General features: G+C 46.1%; 1 protein-coding gene across 1 annotated transcript in view; it reads right to left on the reverse strand.

Moving 5' to 3' along the window:
• LOC146020529 (sterol 26-hydroxylase, mitochondrial-like) overlaps window positions 1-12840 on the reverse strand; it is a 74840-nt gene that overhangs the window by 32634 nt on the left and 29366 nt on the right. Inside the window, exon 2 of the mRNA XM_083153725.1 lies at window positions 8412-8602. Within this exon, the coding sequence (XP_083009851.1) occupies window positions 8412-8602 (191 nt within the window). The remainder of the gene's footprint in view (window positions 1-8411; window positions 8603-12840) is intronic.

Here is a 12840-nt window from a genome sequence, read left to right on the forward strand (position 1 = left end):
TTTGGTCTATCTTTAATACTTTAACTGACCCGGCATATACTGGGTCACCTAAGTGTCCATCTTCGTGCTTTGCTCCGCCCCTCTGAAAACCCCCTTCTGAAAATCCTGTGTTTGCCCCTGACCACAGCGCCAGAGCAGAGCAGTCAGCCAGGGGTCATTGTTAACCGTGCATGAGCAGACCCACCAGCACCTGGCAGAGCAGATAGCAGGAATGGGCTCAATTCGGAGATCCTGTCACTGAGTCTGCCCAGACAATCATTCTGCCATTAAGATCACATATTGCAATGCGATCGTGGGCGGTAAGATCCCACCCAAATCGCATTGTATATACGATTTATAGTAAATAGCTTACCTCCCGCTCACTTATTAGATACATAGCCGTCCCATGCTACCCCACTTCTCCAAATGCACTATGCACCTGTCCTGGAGTAGAATCCTGCAAACGCCTCATTTGTGCCAAGATTGGTGAGTGCCAGAGGCTGGAAGTGAGGCAGGAGCTGCTGGCTACCTTCCTCTCATCACTCGCCCATTGGCCAGGACTCTTCCTGCACTGGTAATGGGTGAGCTGCTGTTGTGACTGTAGGTAGACACAGCTACTGTATAATAATGAAAGAGTGGAAGAAGCAACCTTGGTGGATCCTGCGCAGCCATGGTGGACTATTCGGTGAATAGGATGAGAAGGGAGCTGGCAGGCATACCACAGAGAATGTGGCAGCATGTTTTATATTAGGTGTACAGGTGGGTATGTGTGGGGAAAGCAGGTGGGTAATTTAGAACATGTGATAAAATTTTTGGCTTGCTGCAGGGTGCCTATGAGATAATGGCTTGTGGTCAGCCTGGCATATGAGGAAAGAGATGGTAGAGAGAGGAGTATTTAGGCGAATCAGTGTGCGTGGGGCAGGGGGTGGCGAGGTGCATGTAAAGTACAATATATACATATTTATTTTGTTTCTTTTATTTATAATAGATTCTTTAGCAGGGTACATAATATGTATTCAGCATGTACCCCATGTATTCAGCTAACGGCAGCAGGGGCTGGCTGGCAACTTTCAGCCTGGGGGGCAGACATTTCGAAGTGGCCCAGCTTTTCACAGGAAACGCAATGCAAAAATTGGGGAGACAATTTTGGGGGCATGGCTTTGTGTTATGTGGGCGTGATTTAAACAGCAATTAGGTGCAAGTTTACATTTTTTTTGATAATCAGTTGGGGGCAGGTTTTTCCTAACCCTTCTCTCCCTGTACACACTAACCCTGCTTCCCTCACACACTACACTACTGACAGCTCTGCACTAGGTCCCCGCACACAATACACTACCCTTAACTCTACATCTGCTCCCTATACACATTACACTATTGAAAGCCTTGCACCTGCTCCATGTACACAGTACTGCTAGCCCTACATATGTTCCCCACACACACGCTACCCCTAACCCTGCTTTCTCCACACACTACACCACCACTAGCCCTGCACATGGTCGCTGCACACACTGCCCCACTACACTACCGCTAGCCCTGCACATGGTCCCCACACTACTGCTAGCCTTACATGTGCTCCCTGCACACACTACACTACTGCTAGCCCTGGATCCAATACAATACCCCTAACTCTGCACCTGCTCTCTATACACACTAAACTACCGCAAATCTTGCACCTGCTCCCTGCAAACACTACATCACCAGTAGCCCTACATACAGTATGCTCCACACACTCCCACTACCCCTAACCCTGCTTCCTCCACACACTACACCACCGCTAGCCCTGCGCATTGTCCCTGCACACACTGCCCCACCCCTGCACCATGCACACACTACACTACCGCTAGCCCTGCACATGGTCCCCACACACTACCGCTAGCCTTACATGTGCTCCCTGCACACACTACTGCTGGCCCTGGATCCAATACACCCCTAACTCTGTACTTGCTCTCTACACACACTAAACTACTGCAAACCTTGCACCTGCACACTCAACATTACCACTAGCCCTACATACAGTATGCTCCCCACACACTACTGCTAGCCATACACATGGTCCCCACAATCACTACCCCACCCTTATCCATGCACACAATATCCCTAACCCTGCTGTGCGGGGACACACTACACTACCACTATCCCTGCTCATGGTCCATTCACACACTACACTACCCCTAGCCCTGCACATGGTCCATGCGCACACCACACTACCCCTGCACACACGACACTACCCCTAGCCCTGCACATGCGCAAACTACACTACCCCTAGCCCTGCACACACACTCCACTACCCCTAGCCCTGCACATGCGCAAACTACACTACCCCTAGCCCTGCACACACACTCCACTACCCCTAGCCCTGCACATGTGCACACTACCCCTAGCCCTGCACACACTACATTTCCCCTAGCCCTGCACAAGGTCCATGCACACACTCTACACACAATCAAACAATACATTACTGCTAGTCTTGCACATGCTACCTGCACAAACTACACTGCCACTAGGGCTGCACCTACTCCCTGCACACAAGCTAGTATTTACCTTAAAAAAAAAAAAAATCAAATTTTCACTTAATTGAATACCACAGATATTGGAAGGGTAGTGCACATACGTACCCCTTTGTAAAATTCTAAACAAAGAATGCACAATAAAATGTATATGTGTGTGTGTGTAATTATTTTTATATATATATATATATATATATATATATATATATATATATATATATATATATATATATATATATATATATATATATATATTCATACACACACATACATACATACATACATACATATTAGGGTTACCACCCGTCCGGGATTACTCCGGACAGTCCGGTAATTGACACCGGCGTCCGGAGTCCGGAAGGGTGGCTGTCCCGGACTATACATAGTCCGGGAATTGATCTCAACCCCGCCTGGCAGCGGCCAGCGGCACCGCCGATTACTGTAGGCAGCCATCACAGTGTGACTGTGTGAGTGTCACATTTAGTGACACTCACATGACGCCACGAGACATACCATACCAACTGAAGAAGGAAGATGGAGGGGGCGGCCGCGGGGCGGTGACACACGTCGGAAACCGACCTGTCCTCTTCTATCCATTGACGCTCACTTGGAGGACGAGGGAGGCGGGACACAGACTTGTAAGAGTCACTGTGACAGGTCTGACTCCTCCCCGGCTCCTCCTGCGGGCAGCAGCTGCGGCGCGACACACACCAGCGGCCCGCCTGTGACACGTGAGTGCTGCTGAGGCTGCCTGTGTCGGACTCAGTGAGTTAATGTGGGCTTGTGGCACCGCGCAGCACTGGCATCTTTCAGTAGTTATGATATGGGCTGTATTTACTAAGCAATGGACTTTTCTAGACCAGCTATTTTTGCTTGTAATATTTAAATAGTAATTGTAACATCAGGCAGACACTGTGAGGATGTGATGAAGTCCACTGCTTAGTAAATATACTGTACCCACCTTTTTACTGTGTTTTTTAGGCAACAGTACTTACTACTTAACAATGTTTATTTTCTCCCATTTTATGTTTTATGGACCTAAATTAATAGCTAAATCAAGTATAAGTTTATATAGAGTATTTTAATTAATTGAACTGGGAAAACTGCTCTAAAAGACCTATTGGGATAATTTATATCAGTGCTGACATACTAGTAGTCAGAAGAACAGCGTCAATCCAGATCATTCCTGTGCTAGTATCCTACAGCCTCTGAAAGTTCTCATAGTGGGGTATGGGTAAAAACCGGACCAGGACAAGACCCCCAGACCAGACCTCAAAATCTGCAGTCCGGAGCTTGTAGCATCTGGTCCGGGGTTGTCCTGTCTGGGGGGTGTCCTGTCTGGGTGGGCTGCCTGTGACACCTGTCACCAGGGAGTGGAGGAGGGGGAGAATAAAGCCTCCCTGTATGGTCCGGGCATGTACCAAAAACCGGACGGTCCGGACCACACGGGGAGGCTGCAATCTCCACTTCCCCATGTCCCTGATGATAGCTATCACAGGAACCCCCCCGGACAAGACACCCTCCCCGGACCGGACACTACAAGCCCCGGACTGCAGATTTTGATGTCTGGTCCGGCGGTCCGGGTCCGGTTTTTACATAGTCCCCTCATAGTGTCCTTTTCAGTAAGGAGACATTTATCTGCTCTTAGGGTCAGTTTATATGATATCTGGATGATCAGTCAGTAGGTCAACACCACATAGTCCACATAATCAAAAGTAGGGTTACCATCCGGGATTACTCTGAACAACCCAGTAATTAAGCCTGGTGTCTGGAGTCCGGATGGTGTTCCCGGACTATACAATGTCTGGGCCAGCTCTTTCCAGGGTATGTATATGGCGCAGAAGGCGGAAGCTCCCCAAGGACACTGGGTCAGGGGAGCTGCACTTGTGATCCAGCGGTCCTCTTCCCTCCCGGCGCCATTTGAATTTTGGGTGGCTGCCACTGTGACATCAGGCTGGCTGCTTCCTGTCTGTGTCCAGTGGCAACCACTGCCAGTTCCAGGGTGCCTGTGCCCTGCCAGCTGCCCTACAGAGCAGACTGAGACTGCTAGTAAGTGGGCACTAGCCGGGGAAGTACATCTTGCAGTGTGTAGTGCTACCTGCCCTAGAGGCTACAGCCCAGGGTGGCTGTGTGAGTCTGAGGCTGCCCTGTTCCCAGCTTGCTGAACCGCGTAATGTAACTTGCAATGTAAATGTCAGACCTGCTGTACGTTCTCTGCTCAGCTGCCTGCTGCTGTCACCCTCACCTCCCCTGTGGTAGCAAGCATCTCACTCCCCTTGGCAATGAGCATGCAATAACGTGTAATGGGCATTCTGGTATGTGGTATAATATGGGTGTGTGACGTGTAATATTCATTATGGTGCAAATTTTTGGTGCGCGCCTTGGCCGCGCACTGTCCATTTTGTCCTTATTTTCTTTCTAAATTTTACACTCATGGCATAACGTGTAATGGGCATCACGATGTGTGGCATAATGGGCATCAGTGTGTGGCATAACGTGTAATGGGGGGGCATTGCAGTGTGTGATGTGACGTAATGTGTATGTGGCATTACCATGTGCGAAATCAAGAATAAATTTGAAGCAAATGTAAAAAAAAAAAACTAAAGAGATCAAGGGGCGTGGCTGGAGGCGGGTCAATGGGTGGGCTGTGGGTGTGTCGAGGGGGCGGGTCATTGTCCGGGAATCGCTCAACACAAAGGTGGTGACCCTAATACATATACACACAAACACATACATATGCACACAAACACATATCTCCCCAATATTGTTTGTCAGCCCAGCCCAGCCCCAAATCCCACTTACATCTAGCTGTGACTCCTCACCACAGCCCTGAGCCCTCTCCTTGAGTCCATGGGCTCCAGAACAGAAAGTTATTTCAGGCTGCTCCTGTTTGCACGATGACACAGTTACTGATAAGCTCCGCCCCCTTTTGGCCTCGGGGTTACAGGGAAAGGAATCCTTTCTCCCCATTGGTGAATGATGGCCATCTTTTTGTAGCCTGATATGGGGGCATCCATTTTCTGTTTGCACCTGCTTCTGAATGTGTCCTTTGAGCAGTGACATAGATAGCAATCGCAGCTTCTGCCTGCGTACTGCAGTCCGACGGCCCTCAGACACTTAAATGAACTGGCCTGGGGGGCAGATGGCACCCTGCCCCCCGGCCCAGCCCGCCTCTGAACGGCAGATATGACAAACGACATACAGTATTGTGCAATCTGTACAATGCACAATCTGGTGAACTACTGCAGGCAATAGTTTTCCCGCTACTTCTGAAAGCATGGTATTGTCAGTCACATCTTCAGATTGAGCAGGATGTATGGTCGACTTAAAGATTTGACAACAAAGTCTCACATAGGGGCTAAATCAGATTGGATTGCTTCTGCAATCCAACCAACATTATGTCCAGTAGTGCTGTTCTGTGCACTAGCATAGAACAGCAAAAGTCAACCAATTGGAATCTAATCCTTAAGAACATTATCATCAAGCCATCAGATAAAGGTGGCACCATTGTCATCATGAACAGACAGTGGTACGATGAAGAAATATACAAATAATTACAGGAAATCACATATAGAAAGCTCAACAATGTGCATCCGCTTAAAATTAAGAACAACCTCTGAAGACTATTAGAAGAACATTTCAACCAAGGGACCATAACCAAAGAAGAAAGAAAATTCCTGGAACCATTAAATCCCCTGATTTCTTTCATTCACATCCTACCACAGATTCACAAAAATGCCACAAATCCACCAGGATGACCAATCATATAGGATACAGACATCTAAATAAGCAATTTGTCTATGCACATAGACCATTATCTCCAACCGATTGTCAAGAAAATCACATCATACAGTATCTTATGGATACTACAGACACACTTCTGAAACTCAATAAAATTAAGTTGGAAAAGGTGTGTATTATTTCAGCTGGTATTGTGCTCCACTCCAGTTAGTGCGGGGTGGTGCAGCAGGTTCCGGTTTTTTTTGTCTGTAAGACCCGGTAACTTAATGGCGATTGGTGAGGTGAACTGCGCACTCACTGATATGTCGGGCGTGTGTGGACCTCTAAGTTTACCCAATTAAAGTATTACTGGAGACCGAATCTGTGCAAAAAGTAGATCTTTATTCCAGCTTAATAACAATTGCAGTTAGAGTTTGTGGTGCATAGGGGTGCTGGTTGGTGGGGGTGACCACACAGCTGGGTGGTCATCACAACGACCAGTTCTGTCGTGCAGATCCCACCAGGGTGCCTTCTGCAGAATATGGTGTGTAACCACCTTCCCTGATGGTGAAAACCTGTGTGGTGGGGAGATTGTGGAGGTAATGCACGGATTGGTGTGTTTGGGCAATGCACGGAGTATGCTGGGTTGGACTGGTGGGGGGGGGGGGGGGGAACGAGAGGATGGTGTTGGGGGGGTCTGAGGCCTGGAGGCCACGGGCTGAAGTCTCTGTGAGTGCAATATCTCTGGGGTCAAGGAAAGTGCATGAGTGGCACCGGGGGCTGGTGTCCCTACCTTCCGGTGGTGCACCACACACTTACTCGATACCTGGCAGGCTGATGCGTCACAAAGGATCCCTCGCCATACGTCTCTGGAGTCATCACCGGCGTCCGCACTTCGATCCACACAGCTTCTACAGCCGCTCCTGTCATTTCCGGGGTCATTTTTTTATTTTGAGGATCGAATAAGACAACAATAAAAAAAAAAAAAAACAATTGGGGGGAAATTTACTAAAGGAAATTTGTAAAAAATAGATGTATTTGTATTTAGAAACACACTTATTTTTGACATTTACTATGCCGAAAATACGGCAATTCGTATTCGTATTGATAGCACATCAATACGAATACGAATTGCCATATTTTTGGGATAGTAAATGTAAAAAATAAGTGTATTTCTAAATACAAATACACCTATTTTTTACTAATTTCCTTTAGTAAATTTCAACCTTGGTATCTAATCCTATGAACACAAAATATCAATATTTGCCACGTGACTGGAAGTGATGTTTTATAACTTCCGGTTTGGTCAACGACCATGTGTGAAGTAGATGAGAATTGATGGTACATTTCATAGGATTAGATACCAATTTTTTTTTATTATTGTCTTATTCGATCCTCAAAATAAAAAAATTATGTTACATAAAGATGAGGCAAATAACTAAATCTCATACTGTACAATGTGAACATGAATGCAAAGCATATAAGTGTAATGCTGTTAGTGGTATGTTATAGAAACCACTTTTGCTTCAAAGTCTTTGTTGATTCCTGTAGGTATAAGAGTTTTTAGCTTGAAGATCCATTCCATTTCTTTTCTCGCTAAAAGTGATTCCATGTCCCTATCTTTCCAATTGTCCATATTGGATGCCCAAAAAGTTTTTTATGTGGTTTGGTGTGGTTTGGTGAACAGTCATGTTTGTTTTTAAAGTGTTTGGACAGTGAATGAGTGTTCAAACCTTTTTTTGATGCTTCGAAGATGTCATCCTCGTCTTTTTAAGCACGCCAAACAACAACACCAACAATATTGCTCATGGTACATAGGGTATTGTATAGTGTGTTCCCATCTTCTATCTTGCAGTCAAGGACTACTATACACCAGTAAAAGAGCATTGTCCAGAAATAACATTATTCTCTTCCAATTGAGCCGAGGCAGACCGGCAGTGTTATGTTGAGAGGCGCAGTTTGTGACAATGAGTATATGGTTCTTTGAATTATAAAACTGCATCAGTGGTGATTAGCTTAGAAAAAACTGCAATAATTTAGAGCTATATCTCAAGAGTGTACATTGGTTCTTTACTAAATTGTCACATTTTATTAATGTACAGTATGGTTGTAATTTCCAGCAATGACAATTTGAATATTTAAAAATGTATTAATTTTCAAAGCAGACAGAATATTTCACATAAGACTCTGCTCATTTGAACTCACTCTGTGAAAGGCCCATAGGCGTAGTTCCGTAGATCCCGATGCTCCTTCCAGAGGTCAATCTTCGTTCTCATTGGATATTTCCCTTCCTGCCTCACCATAACCTCCAAAATGTGTGGGTCAGCTATGTTTACCATTTGGAACTTGCCAATAACTGATTTCCACCATGGGCCATAGCGCTTCTTGTAAATCAACTGTCAAAACACAACATACCAATTAAAATGACGTGATACACAGAAGCAAGGAAAGGTTGTTTAATGAAGTAACATGATTTTAGTGCAAAAGTTTTGTTGATTAGTGTCGGTGCAATTTCATAAGTTAAAATTATAGTGACTTTGCGCTTATTGGCGCTTATTGGCGACTTTCAAGTGTTCTGACATGAAAGAATCCACACCACAATAAGATAATTCAAAAACGTCAATGTTTATATAATAATTAATTAGTAATGACAGGTTACAAATTGCATTTATAGATTTCCACACATAAAAATTTGCATAGAAATATATAACGATAATGGAAATGAAAAAAAAAAAGTAAAATAAATAAATAAATAATAGACTATAAACAATGGGAAGAAAAACAATAAAAAGCACAAAATGTATGGTAAAATTGATTGCTAAAATGTATCCGTGCTGTATGTTATTATACTAGAAAGGTGGATCTTAATACTGAGGTACAATTACCTCTGGACAAAAAACTTTGATGTGAATATATTTATATATAAGACTGCCCACTATATCCCCAAGCAAATAGTAGTACAACTGCTCGTTGAAAGCTGCTGTCAGCCACAGTCGACACAGTCTCTACATTTAAATGGAAAATGCTTAATCCTTAATGTCGGAACCAATGTCCATCAAGTCTAAATGCACACATTTATTTTAAGCACCAGATGTATTTATAAGGCTCTATACATTATTCAACTATAAATGTATCTGGTAATTACCACACAAGATCCGGTGGGTCTCCGAGCAGGGAATGGAGCTTCTAAGATGGCAGGTAAGAGGATATGGGCCATGTGGCAGACCCCAGGCACTATGATGATTTGCCAGGGTGATGATAGGTGCTGCCCATTCTGCTAGCTGCACCCTAGAGTCCAGCGGGTCCTCGGACTCGGGACAAAGCCTCTGGACAGGCAGATAATACTACTTTCGCACCAGAAAATGCAGGGACTTGCCCATGAATACAGTCCATGGATCAAGCAGGGACATTCCCAGGTTGGCCCCTTTCACACCAGCCTAGTCCTGCATTTTCTGGTGTGAGAGGGTAGTGACAGCACTGGGAGGGCGCCTAAGTGCAGCAGAGGGTCCTGGCAGTGATGATCCGGGCAGCAGTGGCTGGGAGCTTGTAGCGCTATTTGCCAGGCAGCAGGGTGGGAAACACTGCTGATTTTGAAAACATTTTGAAAAGAATAGCTGGACGCTAATTGGCTGAGAGCTGCCCTGGACTCTGCTGCCCAGACCCCACCACCCGCTGCCTGCCACCCGCTGCCCATCACCCGCTGCCCGGGTCAGTAGCTTTCATACCAGCCAGTAACAGGCTGGTCACAGGTTGAAATCCCCAGCAGGGATGAAATCCCGGAAAATTTTCCCTGGAATTTGGCCCGGGAACCTTTCACACAATCGCTAGTGAAATCCTGGAAATTTGGGCTGGTGTGAAAGGGGTATTAGCTGCTGAAAGCCGAGTAGCAGGTCCCGGGCGTTTGAGTGAATTGGCGGGGTTATGGCAAACACCGCTGAAGTAAATTGCCAGGATGATAGCACACACAGGCAAGTGTGCATCTGAAAGTCGTGTGCTGGGCCCCAGGCAAAGGAGTGGATTACCGGGGTGATGACAAATACCGTCCCTCTTCGCCGACAGCACAGCAGACATTGGGGCAGATGTATTATTGTGCCCTTTACAGCTAAATAAATAACAGGTCCCGCTTCTCCTGTATAACAATGAGAAGCGAGCACTCATAGGGGCTGAATGTATTAACCCCCACGCAGCTGATAAGGAGAGCCGTGGAGCCAGCAGGAGGGCTAGCATTGTTTCTGCAGTGGGTATAGGACAATGCTAGCCCTGAGCTGGCGAAGCAGCTGGGGCGGATTAATGCCTTAATGGCAGTTAATACATCACCCCAGCTGCTAATTACTGGGAGGATTGCAGGTGACAGCCACACCGAGTATTACTTGGCGGGATGTCCCTAGCGCACGTTAAGAAATACAATCCCCCCCAGTTAACTAGTGATCCCCGCAGGTGGTTGCAACCTGACTCCTGTTTGGGAGTTATTCCTCTGTAATGCAGCAGCCACAGATGTCTTCATTGGTGTGCTGTTAAATTGATCAGCATTAATGTTACCATCATAAGCAACAGAAAGGCTCCTGTCAGCGATCCATTCGGGGTAATAGTGGAATTAGTGGGTCCTTCTGAGGCGTTCAATGTTCTGCGCTGTGATCACAGAACCCGTCCTGTGCATGTGCAGATTGGGTCCTGTGTACACACTTAATCCAAACATAGGGCATAGGGCCTGACTCCATTGTAGAAGTGCAGAAATAGCTATTAGGCCATTCCACACCTCTGCGCATGTGCGTACACCAGTGTTCGCATGTACGAACCCTGAAAGTGTGATGATAGCACGACAAGCGATGACCGACCATTTTGTGGGAGTGGTCGGCACAGCACAGGCATGTACAAACCACTCGGGGGGAGAGCTGCGGGAGCTGAGTGACATCACATGTAGCTGCTACAACCTGAAACATGACCCACTGCGCAGCCAGGAGGTACCCGGTGATGTGCAAGTGGTTCACTGCGCTGGACACCCTTGTCTTGTGCTGGGTGGCCCCTCCCATAGCCTAGTGCCAGGAGTTGCAACTTAGCAAATCCTCGCTAAACTACAACAAAGTCTGAATCAAGCGCATAATGGGCCTTATTCTGGTTGGTGCGGCCGGGCCGTACGCGTACGTTCCGGGGTTTTTTATGATCTGCGCATGCGTACATTCGCTAATGCGCAGGCGCGAACACTCCACAACGCTCACGGACGGGTCTCTACGTGCGAAAAAACCTGTACGCGAGTGTACGGTATTGGGGGCGGCATAGGGGCGTGTTGAGGGGAGCGGCCGAAATAATGAGGGAAAATGGGCGTAATTATGGGCGTACACGGGGGTGTGCACCAAAAATGAGCGGTGCTACTACCGCACGATCGACTAAGGCACCGTTCATTTCGGACACAAAACAGGCGGCCGCCAACCGCCAGCTCAAACCACCCCTACAGATACCGCATGCCAGCGTGCGCCTGAGTTTGCTAATTAACGCTGATTCCTACTCAAACACATACACCTGAATGTAATAAGCAATGCTGCAGTCTATTAAGTCCAAACCATGATTTCACTACCTGCAAGCCACACACAGCACTCAAACACATTGGAAGCTTATCTTTCTATACTTCTCGACATTTAAAGGTTTGTTTAATTTAAGGTAAGAATCTTTTGAAGACCTGCTTATATATGCTAAGGTAGCTATTTGCTAAACAGTTAGACACATTCACTACGTGCTTTCATAGACTTTACACAGTAGCACACTCAATCTACACAAGTCGACATGTGTCAACGTGTTCACTCTAATACAAACATAGGTTTTGTATTTAGGATACAATAACATAAACCACATCTAACACCTACAAAGGATGTTTCAGCAATGTTTGAAGCCCATGACCACTATTTTGCACACAATCTTTGTATAGTACCCAAAATACAGAACTCTACCACTATCTCATCTGCTATGAATTGGATTTGACTACACTCTGGATGTAAGATGCCACCAATAACATTATTGCACTCACATCTCTCTAAAGGTGGCCATACACTAGTAAGATTTATCTGCCCAATAAATTGCATCTGATTTCCCGTGAACTTCCCTGGCAGCTCCCCAGGAGGGCTACATACAATTTGACACTTGATGTGCCATTTTGTACATCCAATTTGCCTCAGATAAATTGACTGCAATTTATCAGATGCAATAAATTGCATGCAATTTATCTGATGCTCATCACGTACCACCAGATTTATCTTGTGGGTTGGACCTAGGGGGGTGGCCAAAACAGTGACATAAAAAGCAGGAGACATTTTAAAACTGTGCACACTTCTGCTTACTGAGTAGTGAGGTTGGTTTATACCTTTGGAGCATTCCACTTAGCTACTGTGCATTTGCATTGCTTGGTTTGGCTGAACAAGGTGCTTTCTTGCCTATTTTTGATGGATCCTTATCATTACCTTCTTCAAGCCTATGGCTTTATGAAGTTAAAACGTAAGAGGGATCAGCAACGGAAGAGAGTCAGGTCCTGCTGGACAAAGGAGTGGCTGCTGAAGAGGGGCTCTCTTTCACATATGTCGCTCCTGGCAGAGATTAGGGAGAACAACCCTCACGACTATCATAACTACCTGCGCATGGACGACGC

This window comes from Crinia signifera, chromosome 7 (assembly GCF_055691185.1).
Source record: "Crinia signifera chromosome 7, ASM5569118v1, whole genome shotgun sequence".
In the NCBI taxonomy this organism is placed as follows: Eukaryota; Metazoa; Chordata; class Amphibia; order Anura; family Myobatrachidae; genus Crinia; species Crinia signifera.